Source organism: Sander vitreus, chromosome 11 (genome assembly GCF_031162955.1).
Source record: "Sander vitreus isolate 19-12246 chromosome 11, sanVit1, whole genome shotgun sequence".
Classification (NCBI taxonomy): Eukaryota; Metazoa; Chordata; class Actinopteri; order Perciformes; family Percidae; genus Sander; species Sander vitreus.
The window spans coordinates 2319444-2343275 of NC_135865.1; the positions used below are offsets into that span (position 1 = coordinate 2319444).

General features: G+C 41.9%; 2 protein-coding genes across 9 annotated transcripts in view; both read left to right on the forward strand.

The window, feature by feature from the left end:
* slc37a1 (solute carrier family 37 member 1) overlaps positions 1-13259 on the forward strand; it is a 34483-nt gene extending 21224 nt beyond the window's left edge. For all 8 annotated transcript variants that reach the window (XM_078263040.1, XM_078263032.1, XM_078263039.1 and 5 more), the window contains 9 exons: positions 2175-2265; positions 3088-3150; positions 3464-3549; positions 4680-4728; positions 7752-7825; positions 7935-8013; positions 8579-8676; positions 9392-9456; positions 9959-13259. In XM_078263040.1, coding sequence (XP_078119166.1) covers positions 2175-2265; positions 3088-3150; positions 3464-3549; positions 4680-4728; positions 7752-7825; positions 7935-8013; positions 8579-8676; positions 9392-9456; positions 9959-9974 — 621 coding nt within the window. In that variant the 3' untranslated portion in view covers positions 9975-13259. The remainder of the gene's footprint in view (positions 1-2174; positions 2266-3087; positions 3151-3463; positions 3550-4679; positions 4729-7751; positions 7826-7934; positions 8014-8578; positions 8677-9391; positions 9457-9958) is intronic.
* Positions 13260-19574: 6315 nt separating this feature from the next.
* Positions 19575-23832, forward strand: part of pde9aa (phosphodiesterase 9aa) — a 51729-nt gene continuing 47471 nt past the window's right edge. The window contains exon 1 of the mRNA XM_078262765.1: positions 19575-19854. Within this exon, the coding sequence (XP_078118891.1) occupies positions 19792-19854 (63 nt within the window). The 5' untranslated portion in view covers positions 19575-19791. The remainder of the gene's footprint in view (positions 19855-23832) is intronic.

The following is a 23832-nucleotide window of genomic DNA, read 5'->3' on the forward strand; positions in this document are numbered from 1 at the left end:
CAGAGGCTCTACTCCGAGCTCCTCACGGATGACTGAGCTTCTCACCCGATCTCTAAGGGAGACCACCAGCCACCCTCCTGAGGAAACCCATTTTGGCCGCTTGTACCCTGGATCTTGTTCTTTCGGTCATGACCCAGCCTTCATGACCATAGGTGAGGGTAGGAACGAAAATTGACCGGTAGATCGAGAGCTTTGCCTTCTGGCTCAGCTCTCTTTTCGTCACAATGGTGCGATAAATTGAATGTAATACCTCACCCGCTGCGCCGATTCTCCGACCAATCTCCCGCTCCATTGTCCCCTCACTTGCGAACAAGACCGCAAGGTACTTGAACTCCTTCACTTCGGGTAAAGACTCATTCCCTACCTGGAGAAGGCACTCCATCGGTTTCCTGCTGAGAACCATGGCCTCTGATTTAGAGGTGCTGATCCTCATCCCAGCCGCTTCACACTCGGCTGCGAACCGATCCAGTGAGTGCTGAAGGTCACAGGCCGATGATGCCATCAGGACCACATCATCTGCAAAAGGCAGCGATGAGATCCCCAGCCCACCGAACTGCAACCCCTCTCCACCCCGACTACGCCTCGATATCCTGTCCATAAATTACAAACAGGATTGGTGACAAAGCGCAGCCCTGGCGGAGGCCAACTCTCACCTGAAACGAGTCTGACTTACTGCCGAGAACCCGGACACAGCTCTCGCTTTGGTCGTACAGAGATTGGATGGCCCTGAGAAGGGACCCCCTCACCCCGTACTCCCGCAGCACCTCCCACAGTATCTCCCGGGGGACCCGGTCATACGCCTTCTCCAGATCCACAAAGCACATGTAGACCGGTTGGGCATACTCCCAGGCTCCCTCCAGGATCCTTGCGAGAGTAAAGATCTGGTCCGTTGTTCCACGACCAGGACGGAATCCGCATTGTTCCTCTTCAACCCGAGGTTCGACTATCGACCGAACCCTCCTTTCCAGCACCTTGGAGTAGACTTTACCGGGGAGGCTGAGAAATGTGATACCCCTGTAATTGGCACACACCCTCTGGTCCCCCTTTTTGAACAGCGGAACCACCACCCCTGTCTGCCACTCCTTAGGCACCGTCCCAGACTTCCACACAATGTTGAAGAGGCTTGTCAACCAAGACAACCCCTCCACACCCAGAGCTTTAAGCATTTGTGGACGGATCTCATCAATCTCTGGGGCTTTGCCACTGTGGAGTTGTTTAACTACCTCAGCGACTTCCACCTGCCTCTACCATAGAGGGCGGTATTAGTCGGATTTAGGAGTTCCTCAAAGTGCTCCTTCCACCGCCCTATTACCTCCTCAGTTGAGGTCAACAGCGTCCCATCCTTACTGTACACAGCTTGGATGGTTCCCCGCTTCCCCCTCCTGAGGTGGCGAAGGGTTTTCCAGAAGCACCTTGGTGCCGACCGAAAGTCCTTCTCCATGTCGTCTCCGAACTTCTCCCACACACGCTGCTTTGCCTCTTTCACGGCAGAGGCTGCAGCCCTTTGGGCCCTTCGGTACCTTGCAACTGCCTCCGGAGTCTTTCCGGGATATGTTATCCCGGAGGACTCCTTCTTCAGTCGAACGGCTTCCCTGATCACCGGTGGCCATTACTTTAATCCTGCAAAAACTGATTTTTGGCCAGTTTGGGGCAGCGGAAACAAGTTGAACACATCATTAACATATCACCGTTTAAGTTTTAAGTTATGTTAAACTTGTTTGGAAACTTGTTTGCTTATTTACACATCCAGCAGTTACAGAGCAACATCAACATTAATTTGGAGTTGGGTTTCTGGCCACTTGATGAATGTAAGTCCAATAGTTACTTTCATTTAGCTCTATTTTTGTCTCTACCAACTCTTGAGTGAGATATCTGGCTATGTCCACCAGCTGGTCACTAAAGTTTTTTGTCTGCTGATTGATAAGGCCGTGCCCTATAGTCTATGAATAGATTCTCTGCTGTTATGAATGTCAGAAAGTCTCTAAAATGCCTCGTGGTAACATATTCTGACAGAGTGTGTGTCCCTGTATCAGACTGGGTCCACTAGGTCAAAGTGGTCATTATTATAGGAAGGTTTTACTGCATCAGGGCAGTTGAGCCACACCGGTATCATTCCAGCACAGACAATCTACTGAACAAGCTTGTGTTAATGTGTGGGCTGTTTGTCTCTGCAGGGAGTGATCGAGTTCTCTCTGTGTCTGCTGTTTGCCAAGCTGGTCAGCTACACCTTCCTCTTCTGGCTGCCGCTCTACATCACCAAAGCAGGTGAGCACCAAACAGAACTGCAACCACTGTTCTTCAGTGTGTCCGTTTCTCCAAAGAATTCTCACTAATGACACTAAACAAAATAATGTCAAAAATGATTGTTCCATTGAATCCTTCAGGTTCAAACCTTATGTTAGTATACTGTGATGTTCTGTATCTGCTCGTTCTCAATTAATAATTTACATGTTATGATGTTAAAAATTAAGGAAATATATATATATAACACATGGATATATATAAACATATTCACATGTTCACTGTGACTTATTTTGGTATCTTTGGACACTTGGAGATCCCTTTTAAAAAAAAAGAAAGTTCCATGTGTTTGAACAAACAGCCAGTCAAAGATTGTGTGGAGGACCACAGCTGATCTCTATAAACAGATTCTGCATATGAATGCAGAGATACTAGATTTTGAGTTGAATGTCCCGCTGAATTAATGCGGCAAAAGCGCCGTTTACGCCTACCTCGACGACATGGCCGATACAAATAATACACCAATGCTATCTTAAACTGATGAATATCGGTGCAGAATGGGTGCATCTGGTTATGAGTTGCAGCCAGGCTGTACATTATCAACTATGTTGACTATGTTAACCCTCTCTTATGTAAATTCATGGCTAGCGTGGAGACTGACACGGATGAATAGGCCTTTGGCTGGGCATTTTTGCACTGCATTGTAACAATAATGTCACATTGTTGTTGTGCTGTGGTACAGTGTGTAGGCTGACCAGCCCACTCAGTTTTATTACCACCACTGTTTTTTGTGTGAAACAAAAGACCATGCCAGAGAGTTGAAGTATGTGCGTGTGTGTCTCTCAGCTCACCTCGATGCCAAGAAGGCTGGAGATCTCTCCACCCTGTTTGATGTGGGAGGAATAGTGGGTAGGTGCCTTTGTTCACATCATCCTCTTATCTGCCTCTTATCTTGTGTGTGCGACTTTTTCTTCCCAAATTCACTTACTGACAGTAGCCTACTTACTTCGTTTTGTGCATTATGGTTGTTATAAAAGTATTACATGCTATTTTCCTGGCTCATTGCCTTCTAGCTGTTATAGTATTTAAAATTAAATATTCTGCCTCAGTGGATTCAAGCTGTTTACCCTAGACTCTGTGTGTGTGTGTGTGTGTGTGTGTGTGTGTGTGTGTGTGTGTGTGTGTGTGTGTGTGTGTGTGTGTCAAATGCATACATCCACAGGGGGGATCTTGGCAGGAGTGATCTCTGATAAACTGGGGAAGAGAGCCACCACCTGTGCAGTCATGTTGCTGCTAGCTGCTCCTACAGTGAGTTTCCAGTGTGCTGCTACGCTCACCCAGAATCTAACATCAAGTATTAGTGACTTCTAACAATGTTAGATTAGGAAGTTCAGACCCATTTTTCTTCTTTGGGAAGAATCTCTATCCTGTGGCTAGAAGCATGATAGACACTAGCTAAGCATAGAAGTGACTAATAAATGAATTCACTTTAAGCAGGAGCCTGCGGAAGGTGTTTGGAGCTGACAGGTCAGGTTCCACTGCTTCAACAGGCCTCACCCCGATTTTCTATATTCTCTCTCTATTCCACTCTCTATTTCACCTCCTCAGCATCCATTTTCACTCTAATCGAAACGCATCATCTGACCGCTCATTTAACGTGCAACCCGGAGCGTGAGCCCGAGCCCGGCCCGAGCCCGTGTACAATGATAGAAGTTAAGACCGAAGCCGTCGGGTCCCGTCGGACTACAGTTACACTCCATGCCTCCTCTTTTCTGGCGTTGTCTTTATAAAAAAGATCGGTGATGTCGTATTATGTTTTTCCAGCTCCAAGATAACTCTCTTGTCGTCCGTGGTGTTGTGGAGGAGACATATATACGACATTGAGGGGCGTCTTTTGGTAAATTGACTGCATGCTCTCGCTGTTTCACTTCCCCCCCGGCTGCCCGAACGGCCCGCGGCTCACATGAAAATAGACCTGGCACGTATCTTTAGCATAGCGGAGAGCCGCTTCCCGCACGCTTCTGCCACGTGTCGCAGCGCGGCTGGTGGATTATCAAGCATTGACTTGAATGGCCGTGATTGCTCGCGGGGGTCGCAAATAGGGGTCTATATGTATGCATCCGGCTCCCCATGCTGTGTAGCAAACATATTTTACTAGAGCCAAATGTGTGTGTTTTGTTGGCAGTGGAGCATTAGACAGATTACATGTCTTTTGTTTATGATATACATGAAGAAGACAAGGCATATTTGAATGCCATTTTTAGCCGTTTCTGATAACTGTAAGCTACAGCACATTGTTGACAAATTATATCCAGATATCCTTTTTTCACTTGACCTTAATTTAACGTCCAGGCTGCAGCTAACGTGTTGAGACTTGTGAATTATGAATAGTGGCTGAAAATGTGTTTTGACCGCCATGCTTTCTCTTGATCCTGCAGCTGTATGGCTTCTCCATGATCAGTGAGTTCGGTTTGGGGCCAACCATCGGTAAGAACCAGCTCTCACTCCTCCGCCTAATCAGAGCTTGTGCTGAATAATCACATGGTTAATTCATTAGTTGATTGACTGAATATTATTCAGTGGAAGTTTTGAGAAGCAATACATTGTTGATTATGAAAACTACCAAACATTTTCTGGGTTCTCAAGTACACAGATTTATCATTAGCAGAGGCAGGGACATATAGACCAGAAAGGGGAAAATCCCACGCACATTCGCACCCTGCCTACTGGCAATGTGTCTGCATGTTTGCCTACATTAAAAAACTATGTTTAATGCTGTACTTGGAACAATGGAACAACTCAAGCAGCGCCCGCTGTCTGGTGCGCGCAGAGGTGGTGGTGGATATGTGGTGCTCAGCATACAACTAGAAGTTTCCTATTAAAACAGATGAACTTGGTATCTAGTAATTACATAAGAAAATACGTCATAATAATGTGAAAAAATGTCTTTTTAGAATTTCTTTTGTCGTGGTGGCAGCGGTACACTGCCGTACTGAACATGGTGGACAGTGTGTCCTGTACGTTGTTGATTTCTAGAAGCCTGGATCCATACTTATTACACTTCAGCATGCTCTCAAGAGCCATCTGAGGAGCAAAAAAGGGCTTAGCTGAAATAGAAGAATGAGACCCATTTATCTAGTGACTCATTGAAGTGAAGTGTAGCAGTGACCTTTAACAGATGGTGAATACATGAATGTTCAGAGAGGAATAAAGGCCAGTCAGACATGGTTAACCCTGCATCTGCTCCATTGTTAGTATTCTCACAAAGGAAGAGCCCGCACTCAGCATCACAATTTATTGTTGATAATAACGTTTCAGCCCCTCTGGACCTTTGTCATTTTATTACTTATTTTATCACTCTCGACTAAGGTCCAGAGGGCCCGAAACGTTATTATCAACAATAAATTGTGATGCTGGGAAAGAGCAGGGCACGGGATCTTCTGTTTTCAAGTCTGATGTGATATTTTCCACGGTGCATCTTAGAATTATTGGATGTGCAAATTTTGAAGAAAAAAACTAATCTTACGTTTCTGCAAAAGCCTAAAAGGCACTTGGACATATTACTTCAGATAAATTAGTCGTCTGCTAGCGTTCATCTTAAAATGTATTATGTACTACAACAACAATAAACTAAGTACTCAAACAGGCTACTCTTAAAGGTGCTCTGAGCGAGGTTGGCTGACGGCACTTCTTGTTTGTCCTCAGTCAGCCAGGAGTGACCAGCAGATGGCTTTGTTGCAGCGCACAGAATTTGGAAAAATGCATGATCACAATCAGAATCAGAAAAGGTTTCATTGCCACAATGAGTACACATATGTGGAATTTGCCTTGGTGAAAGGGGCATACATAAACAAACATTACAAAACATATCAAACATTAATATAAAATAAACACATACAGAAAAAAAACCCAAATATATACATACAAAGTTAGTGTTGCATAAGAAAAAAAAGGCTGAATGGGTTGAGAATATAGAGAATATAACACAAGAATATACTGTTTTTATGGCGTGAGGTAGGGGAGGGGTTCAAACTGTTTGTGTCCGGGGTGAGAGGGATCGGCTACAATCTTTCCTGCATGATGACGATTCATGACATGATGGATTCAGCATGAATATAATCAAGATTTCACACTGAATGGGATTCTTCTTAATGTTTACATTGACCACATCTATACTCTATATAAAAAATGTATTATACTATTACACCAGCTGTGACAATACAGGACTTCTGATCAATCAATAAAAATAAAGTTTAGCAGGAGGCCTGCGATTGGCTGATGCTTGAGGGAGGGAATTGGAAGTAAAAACCTGTCCAGATTGGGGGGGTTGTAAAAACCAAACCTTTCACAGATGTGGGTTTTTGCTCTGCAGTGTATTAATGAATCTGTCTTTTTGTTTCGGAGTCAAGTTGTGTAAATGAACAGAAATGCCACCACTTGGGCAAAATATCCTTCTGTGTGTGTCCAGCTGCTGATGATGCATAAATGAGATTCACATGATCTGGCTACGTTTATCAGAGCAGTTCGTCAGCACTGATTGGTTTGATCATCAGCGGCTCATTCAGTACAGACACTGTGGAGCGACTGATGGCTCCTAATTTATTCACACTGAGCTAAGGATGCTCACAGCTGTGGCTCATTATGCTCACAATATGCTGAAGGCAATTTGCAAATGTCAGTATGCGATACAGTGCGAGAGGACGAGGTGCAGCTGATGAGCAGCTCTGATAGTATAATTAATATCCTAACACACATTGACATCAGGGGTAGCATGCCTGCTAGATGTACTGCCCACAGGGTTTGCTCCAAACTGAAGTAGAGTAAACGTTCTCAAAAATGTTCTCAGCAGGAGGGGGAACATTGAGTTACACAGGACAGGAGTTTATGCCATGGGTGGCTGTGGAATCTCTGTAACTGAAACCAAAGCTGTGTTTGAAACCGTTCCCTCATTCACTCACTCACTATTCTCTATATAGTGTTTTAATAAATAGTGAGCTATATAGGGAATGACCAAACCAGATTTCGGACATTCACTGAAAACACATCATTGCGTCAGTAGATGCGCCGGTTATTTGTGTGACGGAGGCATCATGTAAACAAACCCAAACTAAAATACATCTAACGCGTCCCTGAAACAAACCGAGCACCCAGGAGGAAAGTAAAAGGTTGTATATTATATATACATTTCCACTGTTTAGAAACGAAAGCCCGCTCCATTTTTCCTTTTCTCCAGTTTTCGCGGGTGTTTCTTCTTCTTCTCCGCCGGGAAAACACGGCCGCGTTGCATTGTGGTATACGGGAGTAACATGTAGGGTACATCGTATGTACGCTCAAATTAGCTGTGCATTGTGGGTATTTAATATGGATTATATACTGACTGAAATTACCTGCGGAGAATTCCAACGCCACTGCAAAATGGAGAACACACTATATAGTGCACTATTTCCATGATAGGGAACGGTTTCCAAACCAGCTCAAGATAGAACTTAGCCTTAGTCTGTGTTTCCCAGGCATGCTGTTGGTGTGTGGATGCCTAGTCAATGGACCATACTCCCTCATCACAACTGCAGTGTCTGCTGATTTGGTAAGCGTGTTTAACTCTTATTCCAGTCTGCTGAGTTCGTACATGATTATCAACTCAGTCTGCACAGGTCCCCTTCTCATTCATTCTCTCTTCTGACCTTTGACCCTAGGGGACCCACAAGAGCCTGAAAGGCAACGCCAGGGCCTTGTCTACGGTCACTGCCATCATCGATGGCACAGGCTCTGTAGGTCAGTATCACTACCGACACTACCAAAGGACAAAAATAAAAGTAATTAACGGATAAGGCTGGCGTTATTCAAAATGTTCCCCAAAGCTAAACCAACAATGTGTTAGTCCTTCTCGCAATACTTTTCACTTCCACACTCGGTAAGTTCCGAGTCTACTATATTTTTTTTAGAAAATGTTACTCAATCAGGAGGACTATTTTCAGTGGAGGATTAATCCACATTTGGCGCTCTGTTGACTATTTAAAGCAGCAGAACAGTGTATGTGAAATTGAGTGACCATAAAAAGTCTGTGTTCATGGTAATGAAGGAACATGTCAGTCATTGATGGTTTTAAAACACCAACAGATATCTATGGCACAGAGGAATTTGGGAATTAAATTTGAAATATCACAAATGTTATATTTTATTGATGTGCTTAGTGGTGTTCGTGTTGGCATGTCTTCTGTTATTTCTCAGTGCAGTGTAGCATTTAACATGAAGCCTAGAACAACCTGTCGGAGATGAAAGTGTTGAGGTAATACACACACACACAAACAAATGGCGGTGCTTGTGTTTGTGCTGTCAGGCGCAGCGCTGGGCCCCCTGCTGGCTGGGCTGCTGTCTGCAGGCGGCTGGGATCGGGTCTTCTACATGCTGATGACGGCTGACTTCCTTGCTCTGTTGGTGAGTGCTTCAAAAACCATAAACGACACAAAGTGTCATTACCGATAATAGTGGTGGTTGTAAATAAGTTTCATTGGGTGGTCCTTAAAGCTGCACTAAACGATGCTCTTATTTTTGACATTGGATCAAATGACTGGATCACTCGTAGTGATGAACCCACAGAGAGTTATCACAGCTTTACTGGTTCTGTTCGCAGTCACCGCTGTCATCAAGCTTGTTTCCAGCAGCCAGATGTTTTCAGCCAAAAGGACTCTGATAAAGTCACTGCACAAGTGTCTGCCCAGCACCATACGGCTGGTCAACATAGTGGTAGTCTCGCATTGCCAGAGTGACATCCGGCGGCACCTGAACAGTCTTGTAAATGAACTGTCGTCGATAACTAACATAGTGGAGCCTTTAGCAGCTAAAGAGACAGATATTTCCTCAGGAAATGCTAGAGACAAAAACCGAGCCTAAAGGAGAGTGAATATTGGACGTATATTCATCACGTGGACACAAACACGACTCCAAATGAATGTTGATGTTGCCATAACAACTTAATAAGGTGATAATATATCAGATTGTGTTTTCAGCTTGTTCTGCTGTCGCCAAAAAAAAAAAAAATCAATGAATGCAGCTTTAAATGCAAGTGTTGATACCAGTTTTAAATGGTTAAGAAACTAAAAACTGTAATAAAAAAATAAATTTGACTTTGTGTGTGTGTGTGTGTGTGCAGCTCTTGCTCCGGCTCGTGACAAAAGAACTGACTTCCACTAAACCACGCCCCATCTCCGCTGTAGAGTAAGTCCTGCCATCCTCCTCTTCATCATTTGACTCAATGGTTCATTCCTTTACACCCTATCATATAAGGGTTGGGCTGTGGTGTCAAAAGAGCTTTCTCCAGTTATATTCAAAAGCAAAGTGCATTGAAAACTAGTACCAGTTAAGTGTATTACAGTATGCTTACAGTACTTTTTCTGTTATTATTATTTGTATTATTATTATTTGAAGTAGTAGTAGTATCCCTGCTGAGACAAGTGGGATTTAATGGGGTTAGTGTTAGGTTTACAAATTTACAATTTTTCATAAAGATTAAAGTGTCTGTAATAGGATTTTTCTTGTGTAACATCAAATGCCTGAACTAACTAATAGCTTGATTAAAGTACTTAGCAAAAAGGTATACAGTAAGAAAAAGAAAAGGACAATTCATGGACAGTTTTCATAGAGCTTTTTGCACCACACTGTAAAACTTAATGAAAGCCAACTTATCAATGTGGTTTTAATGTGTGTCTCTACTTCACAGGTTGAAGGAGCACTGAACACTTTGATTGCACTGCCTCCACGTAGGAAAACACACACACACACACACACACACACACACACACACACACACACACACACACACACACAGTGTATTGAAACCACTTGTCTAAGCCTGAAATGGACTGTGGCTCTGACAATAACTGGACTCTCCCTGGCATGAGACATTTACCACGCACAAACACACACATGCACATGTTAATAAAACGTGTGCACACAGTGCTGCGCCAGCTGCAGCAGTTCACTGTAAACAAGCCTGTACTTGGGTCCCTGAGGAAGAGCTGAAGCTGAAGTTCTGGCTGGTGAACCAAAAGGAACTGCAGCAGATTTCAGCCTGGAGGACTCATCTGCACATACTATACTTGCACACAGGATTGTACACATACTCAACTTCTTTTCCGCTTTCGCTCATCTTCCTCTATCTATTTTCAATGGGAGCCAAGTTGAGCTCGAACACACTACCTGCTCATTCTACTCTAATGATTGGCAGATGTATGAAACTAGCCTTACTTTGACATGTATATTAAAACTAGAAGCGACCAGAGCTATTTATTTTAGATAGCAATCTTTGAAACAGCAACTTCCATGCCTGTAGTTATCCTCCTTTTCTTATCCTTATAAGCTCACCAAACACTGACCTAACCATAACAGTCAAGTTTATATCTAATCCTAACTATCTGAACTAGTATACCTATACTATATATAAGGGAGTATTGTAATTGTATACCTAACCCCACAGCTTTCCAGTGTGGCCTTGGTGGCATCTACCCTGTTTTTAGTCCTTTGAATGATGTTGTGCTCATTGGCGACTTGAAAAAACAACATCCCATCAGAGCTTTCAGGAGGGATTAAGAATGGGGTCGTCAGAATTGGGTTTCTTTGCCAGACCTGAAAAAATGGCAACAGCAAAATTGCCATTGCAGCTTCCATGTTGCCAAACACTGACTTAAGATGGACAGATACAATGCTCACTAATGATTGGTTAGGGCAAAAATAACCCCCTTTCATCAGAAAATAGTTTTCATGAACACAATGTCAGACTGAATTGAATGAACTTAAACAAAATGCCAATTCAGTCTGTTCATCCGGCCTGATGGGATCCATCATGCCGTGAAACCACTGAATTCCTGTAGTTATCTGCTGAATCCCTTTGTACTCTTAAAGGAACTGATCTCGAAAAAACTGAAAATACGAAAAGAAAAAAAAAGTGGTCTCTCACAGACCGTCCCCAACTCGTCACATACCGACGCTTTGTCACGGCTCTCCACGTCCGAAACCGACGCACAAGACACATGCACTAACATGGACGCACAGCTGGACCAGTTATCAAAACAAAAAACAAAGAAGCTTAGATTACAACACACAGATAGAGAGTGAGACTTCATTCTCTGCTCAGGACGCCGTTACTCCATATATTACTATGCTATATTCATGAGTATTGAGCACAGCCCCTTTAAGATCCATTAGTTCCAGGTATTCTTCAGTGGAGTATCTGTAAAAAAAAGATTAGAAGTATGTGCAGATATTTTGTGTCAGAATTATGTGCACCTTTGCCCCAAAACATGGAAGTGGGTCTTCTGTGATCCCTGTCACACAAAGCTAAGCATGATTGAGCTATGCATAATTCAAAATACTAAAAGATCAGCTTTTCAAACGGGGAAGTTCACGCATTCAGCAGTTTTGTTACGGCTCCAGGATGCATGAAAAATGCATTTTGGTGGTCAACGCTGAATGTAAGTACAACTTTTGTTTTTTTACACAAGAGCTCCACAGGGCACCTTTTTAAAGGGGCAGTTCACCCAAATTAAGAACAATCTCACTACCTGTAGTTGTATTTGTCAAGTCAGATCATTTTGGTTTCATTAGTCTTTGAGAGGTCTGCCTTCATCCCAGTACAATGGGGTTTTGACACCATTAAGAAGTGACATGACTATCAACAGCAACATCTTTCCAGAAATAGTGTCCCTGTTATTGTAAAAAAAAAAAATAAAATCCACTGGACTGTTTCTGTGAAGAAAAGCAGGTTCACTAAACACGGTTGACTGCTTGCTCTGTGAATTCTCTAGAACACTTTCTGTAGGTACAGTACATGTTTTATTGATCATTTTAAATGTCATATTTGAATGCTAACGTCACATTTATATTGAAGTGGTTGATTTGGGTGGAGGCAGAAATCTCAACCTGGATCAATAAAACCAAAAACTGTCTACGTGGGTAGATACCACGAGAGGGAAGTGTGAAAATATGTTTGTTTATAATTTATGTGAACTGACTCTTTAACCTAACCTTTCCAATTCTGACAAGTAGCTCTGTCAAAAAGAAAGAAAGAACTCACCCACTCTCTGTGGACAAATGACAGAGGGCTGCTGGACCAACTGAATTCTGGGTGATGCTGTATGAGTGAAAGGAGGACAAACCAAGACCACTAGAACCCTCCTCTACTGGGTGGAAGCTGCTGTTTCACTCTCACCTTTGCCTTATTGAACCAAAGAGATTATGGGGATTTAAATAAGAGACTACTTATTTAAGTCATTTAAGTTATTCCTGTCCATTTTGTGGTGGTTTCTGTTTTTTATTTTGTATTATTTGTTATGAAATGAAGGCACCAAAGTTGTATTTTAATATAAAACCTGCAGATAACGATGCATGTTTTTTTCTGTGTGTGGGTGGGGATCTGAGATCTTATGAATGTAATGTTCTTGTCAAATGAGATAACTGCCTTGTCAAACCTCATATGGATATATTTTGCAGTGCAATGTCGATCCATTAGGGTAGTGTTTAAGATAATTGGTCACAGTGACTAAATGTTATCTTCCAGTATCTAATCTTGTAAGCATAAAAAGAATCCCATCGTTGAAAATCAACTTAGACACAATAAGCTCATGTTTATTGATTTGTTTTCCAGATTTGCTTTGCTAACATTTTAAATTATATTCTATCAATTTACTGGCTGTGGTACACAGCTCCACAAAATACGAACACCTTGTTTTGTTATATAAAATTATATTTTAAACGTAAACTTTGTGATGGTAGCATTGAGACATAAGTATGCCTTCCTTAGAATAAGACCACATTTTGTGTATATTTATTATGTGTCAGTGGTAGGCCTAGTACTTGAAACATGGTGTGCCTTGTTTGTTGTCTTTTTGCTGTGCAGTTGATTTTGTAAAGAAAAAAACACATCCAAATGTGTCTTTACTTCTTTGGGAATGAACTTGATTTGGGGATGGTTTACTCTCAAAGCATTCTGGAGAAGAAAAAAAATAAACCAATTGTTTTTTTCACCTAACTGTTCCAGGGTCGTGTTTTTGACTGCTCTTCTTGCAGCATCCTATACTACAGGTCGGCTAAATCGGTCTAATTCATGGCATGGAGTGGCCTTAAGTCTCAGCTGGAGGTGGCAGGTGTCATCTGAAATGGTAAGCTCCTGACAGACAGAAACCCACTCAGTGACACAGGCAGACAAGAAGGCGCACACACACACACACACACACAGGATTGGGATAGGGTTGGTTACAGGCATATTGAGCCCTGATTTGAGATAGGACTTAATGGCACTTAATAATCCAAAAGTCACCCTCTGCCTTCACTTTTACCACCCAAAGGTTTGAAGTGGGGAAGAAAACAGGGAAATAAGCTTTTTCACTGTATTGCCAAGAATTAGATGAAAAGATTGAAATCAGTCTCAGCTGTGCATTGAAGGACCCGTTCCGATTTTTTTTATGTCTGTCTTACATGGCGATATGTTCATTGAAGGGGTTATGGGTCATTTTTAATAGTTCCTTCTGTCCATATATGGGCCCTGACGTGATCCTTAAGTGACTCCAATAGAAGGAGACAAAACTCACAGACCTTGATCTGTGCAGAAATGCATGCTCAAGTTTAGTAGAAGTTAATATGAGGCACCAACAATCTGATTTGGCCATATCAGTATGTTCGTTTTGACATTAAATAATCTTAACCCATTCTTTAACTATGGAGCTAGAGACAAGCAAGGGGAAACCACTATCTTGGCTCATTTGCAATTTCTAAATAAAGCTTCCAACAGTGCTAAAGGTGACAAATGAACATACTTCTATCTCTACGTCTAGAAGTTATTGTGCTCGGCCCGGTGCCCTAGAATAACAATAATCACTAGGGAAGGCCAGTTCTGAAGAAATTGCAGTATGAAAGCTGGATGTTGAAAAGCTGACACTAGACTGCATTGCTGGCTTTGAAAGTTGAATAATGCCCATAGTGTATGAAGGATGTGGAATATTTAAAGGTTTGTTGAAAAGCTGACGCTTAACTGCATTGCTGGCCTTAAAGGTGCTCTAAGCGATGTCACGTGTTTTTTTAGGCTACAACATTTTTTGTCACATACAGCAAACATCTCCTCATTATCCGTGAGCTGCCTGTCCCCTGAACACACTAAAAAACATCTCCTCACTATCTGCTAGCTGCCTGTCCCCTGAACACACTGTAAAAAACATCTCCTCACTATCTGCTAGCTGCCTGTCCCCTGAACACACTGTAAAAAACATCTCCTCACTATCTGCTAGCTGCCTGTCCCCTGAACACACTGTAAAAAACATCTCCTCACTATCTGCTAGCTGCCTGTCCCCTGAACACACTGTAAAAAACATCTCCTCACTATCTGCTAGGTGCCTGTCCCCTGAACACACTGTAAAAAACATCTCCTCACTATCTGCTAGCTGCCTGTCCCCTGAACACACTGTAAAAAATGTGGTCTCTGTAGACAACCCAGGCTCCACAAACGCCAACAAAAATAAATTGTGCCAACCTGTACCACCAAACATAACAAAGAGAGTTCCAGCCAATAACCAACAAGAAGGATTTGGGGGTGGGGGTTGGGGGGTTAGTGCGTGGAGGTGAGGGGGTGGGGACGGGATGAGGAGGAGGGAGGGGCGAGCTAGCCTCCATTTTGTTTGAAAATACTTCGAACGTAAACAAGAAGTGACATCACCCAACATCGCTTAGAGCACCTTTAATCTGTATAAAGAAGCATATTGAAGGACTATGAATGAGTTGGAAAAATGGGAAAGGGTCCAATAAGTATGAATGGTATTCAAAAGTTGCATAATACTCATAATGTATGGAAGATGTGGAATATTTGAAGGTCTTTTGAAAAGCTGGCACTACACTGTGTGAAATATGTGCGTGTCCTGTTGTGTCGACAGGGCCGTTTCTAGCCTTTGGCAGGCTCTATGCAAGATGCTGTTTGGGGGCCCCTATTTTGTCAAACTACGATGGGGGGGGGGATTCAAACCTTTAAAACAATCCGTGGAGATGCATCAATCTGTATTAAATTAAATTATATATTAATATATTATAATTAAACATCTCAAGTTGACTCAAGCTATTTAAACCTACAGAAAATGAGAATTAAAGTTAACAATGAGGCTCCTCTACTTCAATAAAAGCAACAGATGCAGGAGTTTCCTCAAATATGTTTATTTTTGAATTTAGAACAAAGAAGGCTACTTGCTAGTGACTATAAATAAAGACAGGTCATTTTATTTCTCCCTAAATATATTGAGGCTGAAAGGTTTATACTTGCAAAATTGGGGGCCCCCTAATGAAAGGTAAGAATGATTTAAAAAAATAAAAAATAGTAGCAATAACGTCCTAATTGAGCAGAACGTCAACGGCAGGTCTCATTAGAAAGCAGCTAACAGTTAAACTTAACGTGTAAAGTGGATTATTCCAACTCAATCTCCAAAACATCAGAATACCAACTCAAAAATACATTTACAAACCACAGAGTATTTTGAAGTGTTACAATCTACTCATTTAGCAGTTCAAGTTATTTCTCCAATGTGACATCATGACTTTGCGTAAACATACACACCACTTTCTTAAAGGTCCCATGACATGGTGCTCTTTGGATGCTTTTATATAGACCTTAGTGGTCCCCTAATACTGTATCTGAAGTCTCTTTTATATAGACCTTAGTGGTCCCCTAATACTGTATCTGAAGTCTCTTTTATATAGGCCTTAGTGGTCCCCTAATACTGTATCTGAAGTCTCTTTTATATAGACCTTAGTGGTCCCCCTAATACTGTATCTGAAGTCTCTTTTATATAGACCTTAGTGGTCCCCTAATACTGTATCTGAAGTCTCTTTTATGTAGACCTTAGTGGTCCCCCTAATACTGTATCTGAAGTCTCTTTTATATAGACCTTAGTGGTCCCCTAATACTGTATCTGAAGTCTCTTTTATATAGGCCTTAGTGGTCCCCTAATACTGTATCTGAAGTCTCTTTTATATAGGCCTTAGTGGTCCCCTAATACTGTATCTGAAGTCTCTTTTATATAGGCCTTAGTGGTCCCCTAATACTGTATCTGAAGTCTCTTTTATATAGGCCTTAGTGGTCCCCTAATACTGTATCTGAAGTCTCTTTTATACAGACCATAGTGGTCCCCCTAATACTGTATCTGAAGTCTCTTTTATACAGGCCTTAGTGGTCCCCTAATACTGTATCTGAAGTCTCTTTTATATAGGCCTTAGTGGTCCCCTAATACTGTATCTGAAGTCTCTTTTATATAGACCTTAGTGGTCCCCTAATACTGTATCTGAAGTCTCTTTTATATAGGCCTTAGTGGTCCCCTAATACTGTATCTGAAGCCCGAAATTCAGCCTTGGTGCAGAATTACAGCCACTAGAGCCAGTCCCACAATGAGCTTTCCTTAGGATGTGCCATTTCTGTGTCTGTAGCTATTGAGGAGGAGAGAGGGGGGGGGGCAAGGTGGAGGGTGGGGTGTGGCCTTGACCAACTGCCAATTTGCTTGTTTGAAAGCCATGATGTCTCTCTCTCATGGGTGGGCCAAATTCTCCAGATCGGCCCATCTGAGCTTTCATTTTCTCAAAGGCAGAGCAGGATACCCAGGGCTCGGTTTACACCTATCACCATTTCTAGCCACTGGGGGACCATAGGCAGGCTGGGGGAACGCATATTAATGTTAAAAAACCTCATAAAGTGAAATTTTAATGCCATGGGATCTTTAAGCCAAGTGGCGTGTTATCTGTACGCATTTTGAGCTATCCGCGTGTATGTCTATGCCGTATCCAGCGGACGGGTTGCAGACTGATCTCAGTGGTGCATCGCTTAGAGCACCTTTAAGTAAACTCGAGACATCCCCACTGTTCCACTTTTCCACACTAAAGCTTTTTTTTCTTTTACTGTTTTTCCACTGATTTACAGCATGTCAGTGAGGTAGAATGTGTTTTTTGTGTTAGGTGATTTTCACACTGTGCAATATATTTCAAATAATTGTACTCATAGAAAGACCGGTATTTGTGGCTGTGTGAGTGTACAGTATGTGTGTAGGGGGCTTGGCCCCAAGGACAGAACACATACAAACGCAGGAACTAAAAAATGAGCTCCAAATCCAGGAATCCTTTAAAGATCCCATGGCATGACATTTTCACTTTATGAGGTTTTTTAACATTAATATGCATTCCCCCAGCCTGCCTATGGCCCCCCAGTGGCTAGAAATGGTGATAGGTGTAAACCGAGCCCTGGGTATCCTGCTCTGCCTTTGAGAAAATGAAAGCTCAGATGGGCCGATCTGGAATCTTCCCTTTATGACGTCATAAGGGGAAAGGTTACCTCCCCTTTCTCTGCTTTGCCCGCCCAGAGAATTTGGCCCCCCCATGAGAAAGAGAGAGAGAGACATCATGGCTTGAAAACGAGCAAAGTGGCAGTTGGTCAAGGCAACACCCCCACCCTCCACCTTGCCCCCCCTGGCTCTAGTGGCTGTAATTCTGCACCAAGGCTGAATTTTGGGAAAGAGACTTAAGATACAGTATTAGGGGACCACTAAGGCCTATATAAAAGAGACTTCAGATACAGTATTAGGGGACCACTAAGGTCTATATAAAAGAGACTTCAGATACAGTATTAGGGGACCACTAAGGTCTATATAAAAGAGACTTCAGATACAGTGATAGGGGACCACTAAGGTCTATATAAAAAAGAGACTTCAGATACAGTATTAGGGGACCACTAAGGTCTATATAAAAGAGACTTCAGATACAGTATTAGGGGACCACTAAGGTCTATATAAAAGAGACTTCAGATACAGTATTAGGGGACCACTCAGGCCTATATAAAAGAGACTTCCAGATACAGTATTAGGGGACCACTAAGGTCTATATAAAAGAGACTTCAGATACAGTATTAGGGGAGCACTAAGGTCTATATAAAAGAGACTTCAGATACAGTATTAGGGGACCACTAAGGTCTATATAAAGAGACTTAAGATACAGTATTAGGGGACCACTAAGGTCTATATAAAAGAGACTTCAGATACAGTATTAGGGGACCACTAAGGTCTATATAAAGAGACTTCAGATACAGTATTAGGGGACCACTAAGGTCTATATAAAAGAGACTTCAGATACAGTATTAGGGGACCACTAAGGTCTATATAAAGAGACTTCAGATACAGTATTAGGGGACCACTAAGGTCTATATAAAAGAGACTTCAGATACAGTATTAGGGGACCGATAAGGTCTATATAAAAGAGACTTCAGATACAGTATTAGGGGACCACTAAGGCCTATATAAAAGAGACTTCAGATACAGTATTAGGGGACCACTAAGGTCTATATAAAAGAGACTTCAGATACAGTATTAGGGGACCACTAAGGTCTATATAAAGAGACTTCAGATACAGTATTAGGGGGACCACTAAGGCCTATATAAAAGAGACTTCAGATACAGTATTAGGGGACCACTAAGGTCTATATAAAAGAGACTTCAGATACAGTATTAGGGGACCACTAAGGTCTATATAAAAGCATCAAAGAGCACCATGCCGTGGGACCTTTAAGTATCCAAATAAACAAAAAGGAAAAGAGAATGTAGCTAAGAGAAATGCAGACATGTGGATACCACTTTCTAAGGCATCCTTTATAAAAGGGTAATCAATTGTAACAAATGGATGTATTAATGATGAATACATCTTTTACAAATGATTTATACATCAGTTATAAGCCATTAACAGGAACACATTTGGGATGTTAGGTTTTTCCACAACCAATTCCTTTGGCTGGTGTTTATCTTCCATTAGGTCTGTTTCAAGCGAGCAGAAAGAGGGACTTTTCATACCACTACACTGTCTTACACTGTACCATTACTGTTACTCTGAAGAAACATACACATCAAAAACACATATGTTTTTTTTCCCCTTTAAAATTAACATACATCTGAGTGACTCAGTCATTGGTGTGCAACCAAGCCAAGCAATCCACCATGGGGCTGAGTGACATCACTCAAAGTTTCCTCTGATTGGTGGAAATGGATATGTTACAACTGTTAGCCCCCAGGCATTGCACGCAAAACAAACACAACCTAGTAATATCTGTGTAATCTACCTGTACAACTCTGTGTGTGTGTGTGTGTGTGTGTGTGTGTGTGTGTGTGTGTGAGAGGGGGTTAGAGGGGGAGAGAGAGAGAGAGAGAGAGAGAGAGAGAGAGAGAGAGAGAGAGAGAGTGAGAGTGCGTGCCTGTAGATGAGCGCGCGCAGACCCAGGAGGTCTGTAACGAATGAGAGAGGCGGGGACGCGCGTGGACAGGCTTTATGAGATGATAGCGAAGTGACAGAGCGGAGAGAAAGAGTTAGAAAGGGAGAGAGAGTTTGTATCGGTGTTTCTGACAGACTGACAGGCAGGTGGGATGTTGTTGGACCGCTGACTCCACTTTCATCACCATCGCTTTAGTAACGGCGGTGCGAGTGGGACCGGTGACACGGAGCCCGGAGCAGAACCCGCACAGCGACGCACCGACGCCGGGGAGAGGTGAGGGGACCATGGGCTCCGCTTCGTCCTCCTACCGCGTCATTTACCTGGACGTGGACGGTAGGATTCAGAAGGTAGGATACATATAGGCTACTGTACGCTATATGTCAACACTGTTCATAGGAACCACCGCTTAATTAGTTATGGAACTCCAAAACGGCCAGTATTAAATATTATTATTATTAAATATATGTTATTTTATAAGAAGAAGCTGGGGCTATGGGATTACATAAACAAAACACAAACATGAAAAGCGACATAGGCCTAATCAATGTTTCAAAACGGAACTTTAGTCATTTTAAAATAACAGTAGCTCATTACTATAATGACAAAACAACTATTTACTACATATTTAATGTTTAATTTATATTATTATTATTTGTATTTCTAATTATCAATATCACCATTGCTATTATTGACAGGTTGTTTATATATTTTCTTTAAAATTCATTATATATTTTATTAATTTTATAATGGATTATTACTTAATTATTTTAATATTGCCCATCATTGAGTTTAATAAGAAGTCTAGTGACAATAGGAGGTAAAAAAGCATGATAATGCCATAGTATATTATCATAACTAGGCCTATACAACAGTTACAGTAATATTATAAGTGTGGTAGCCTATAGGTCAAATGACTTTAAATATTGTGATGTGATCACTAAATAGTTACAGTAATATCTGTAGGTTATAGGAAAAAAAAAATAAAAATCTAAAGTACAAATTGTAATGTGGAGTACAGAGTATAGAAATGTTACTGGGATGTCTTAGGAGAATAAACAAATGTCATAAATGTGATTAAATATTGTAAATTAGTTATAAATTCAAAGTGGACCCCATGCAAATCCATATATGGATTTTATAGAAATGGGATGTGGTGAGTTTTTTTTTTTGGTTAGCAGTAATTAGCTGTAGTAGGTAAGTTGTTATCATTCATGGACTACCTGTCTCAACTAACTGAAAGACAACTGTATCCTTAGTTCATAAAACCCTTAGAAAAACATTATTATAGCCTTATTGTAACATTGAGATTTGATGCCACAGAGAGATGACGCTTGCTTGATTAAGGTGATCCCCACAGGGAGCATCAGGTCTGCTTTAAGTGCTACATGCTGTGTATGATTTACTGTAAATGAGGTAAATTGTTGGTACGGTTCAGTCTAAATGTCATGTTTGTTTATCACAGATAATGTAATGATACTGAACACTTCGTTGGCTAAAAATAGTGTGCTTAAGTAGAGAGACCATAGTTATGATGATGAATCATCACTATCCACTGTGGCCTACTGTAACCACCATCACCCTGTGTGTGTGTGTGTGTGTGTGTGTGTGTGTGTGTGTGTGTGTGTGTGTGTGTGTGTGTGTGTGTGTGTAAATACATTACTGAGTGTGTGTGAATTGGTGACTGTTTACCGTCCATGGAGCAGGCAGAATAATCTCAGAGGTTAGTTTGGATGTTAAATAAATCGGAGCGTGAGACTGCAGAGCTGTGAGGTTGAAGAGTAACCCAGGCTCTGCCCTCTGAATACACTCAGGCATGCAACCTATTCATCCAACAACATGCAGGAGATTCCCAGACTGGAACTTTCAAGTCAATCACTTACCAACCTTACAGCTATTGTTTCCACACCTCAGAGCATGTCTTTGTGTTGGATGGTAATGGTTTTATAATAAATCTTGCAAATATTGAGTGAAACACACAGAAATGTTGCTGTAACGAAACCAAATGTATGCCAACTACACCTGTGCCAGCTCCTGATGGCCTCTGTGTCACTGGCTGCAGTTTAGAGTCCTGCAGATTGTGCACGACTGGGGAACACTGATCAACTGACAGCAGTATTATGTGACAATGAATCTGAACTAAACTTAATCATGAGCATGGGCGATTTTAGACCCTTTCTATTCTATTCAAAGGGCTTGAAACAGGTTCAATATCCTGTGTCGCTGTCGCCAATGCTATGCACCTGTAACCCAGTAGTAGTAGTATGTTCCCTGTGTACAGCGGTAGTAGTAGTATGTTCCGTGTGTACAGCAGTGATGGTGGTATGTTCCCTGTGTACAGCAGTAGTAGTAGTATGTTCCCTGTGTACAGCAGTAATAGTAGTATGTTCCATGTGTACAGCAGTAGTAGTAGTAGTAGTGTGTTCCCTGTATACAGCAGTAGTAGTAGTGTGTTCCCTGTGTACAGCAGTAGTAGTAGTAGTGTGTTCCCTGTATACAGCAGTAGTAGTAGTGTGTTCCCTGTGTACAGCAGTAGTAGTAGTAGTATGTTCCCTGTGTACAGCAGTAATAATAGTATGTTCCCTGTGTACAGCAGTAGTAGTAGTATGTTCCGTGTGTACAGCAGTGATGGTGGTATGTTCCCTGTGTACAGCAGTAGTAGTAGTGTGTTCCCTGTGTACAGCAGTAATAGTAGTAGTGTGTTCCCTGTGTACAGCAGTAGTAGTAGTGTGTTTCTTGTATACAGCAGTAGTAGTAGTGTGTTCCCTGTGTACAGCAGTAGTAGTAGTGTGTTCCTTGTATACAGCAGTAGTAGTAGTGTGTTCCCTGTGTACAGTAGTAGTGGTATGTTCCCTGTGTACAGCAGTAGTAGTAGTGTGTTCCCTGTGTACAGCAGTAGTAGTGGTATGTTCCCTGTGTACAGCAGTAGTAGTAGTATGTTCCCTGTGTACAGCAGTAATAATAGTATGTTCCCTGTGTACAGCAGTAGTAGTAGTATGTTCCGTGTGTACAGCAGTGATGGTGGTATGTTCCCTGTGTACAGCAGTAGCAGTAGTATGTTCCCTGTGTACAGCAGTAGTAACCCAGTCAAGAAAAGGGTTAACAGAAACGTAGTGTTGGCCAATCAGAGGAGGATGTGCCAGACTCCCTCCTTTGGCTGAGTCTCTATCTGATCTGTCAGAGCGAGAGCAGGAGACGGTTGTGAAGTTTAACGTTGGTAGTCCCCAGAGAAGAAAAAGTTGCTCATTTCAAGGCGCACATTATAACCGAAATTAAAACGTAAGCAACTAAAATTGCTGAATGTGAGAACATTTTGTCAAACTGGTCGTTATTACTGTGTGTTATAAAGTGTCAGGTTTAGTTCCACTGTAGTGTTAATAGTGTCAGAAAGCTGACGTTGTTGTTCAGTAGCTAGGTCAGAGATGATCACATAATGAAATTACTGATTTAGCAGGGGGGGGTAACACTAACAAGGCACTGTATCCGTGTCACATTCTCATTAGGGGCTGAGCCCCCCTTAAGGTCTGGTCCTAGAATCGCCCCTGCTAAAGAGTTTGTCCCATGTTAGATTAAGACCAAAACAGACAGAAAATCTAAACTAAAACATGCAAAATTGCATTTCTTTCCCTTTACTAATTTCTCGCCACTGGAGACCTTTAAACTGACTTCATTCACCCTTTCATTTATCCATCCATCCAGTATGTTTATCCTGCTCAGGATCACAGAGTTACTCAGTTCAGATGAAAGGAAAACCTAAATCCCTGTCAGCCTCAACCACAAGAACCAAAATCCCACCAGGACATCCAGATGGATTGCGATGTGAACCATTCCGATTCTGCCACAGTTGAATTAAAAACGTGACTCACTGCCCTAATAGGAGACATCATTACTACCTCAGTTTCAATGAGAAAAAGCAACAACAAAAAAACAGTAAAAAATCCAATCCAATCCAACACACTCCATGCGCTGTTGGTCATTATTACTCATAGATAGTGAAGGGCAGGGTAAATTTCAGACGATTTGTCCCATTATTGTTAACGGAGAAGGCAGAGAGCGCAGCCACAGCTCTGTTTACATTAGCAAACCAATGGAGAAGGAACAGCAGCTCATAAAAGGCCATATAATGAGGTTTATGCCTCACCGGCATTTTGCATTTATTGTCTTCTTTATAGAGTTCACACAGAGTGTATATACTGTATGTGTGTGCTGCACAAAACCATGGTATTTCCTCATGCAGACACTTGCATCATGCAACAGGGTGGGAGGATTTGCTCTTGTTTAAAAGGGTTAATACAGCTTAATGTGTTTCAAGCATCAGGCAGGGAAAT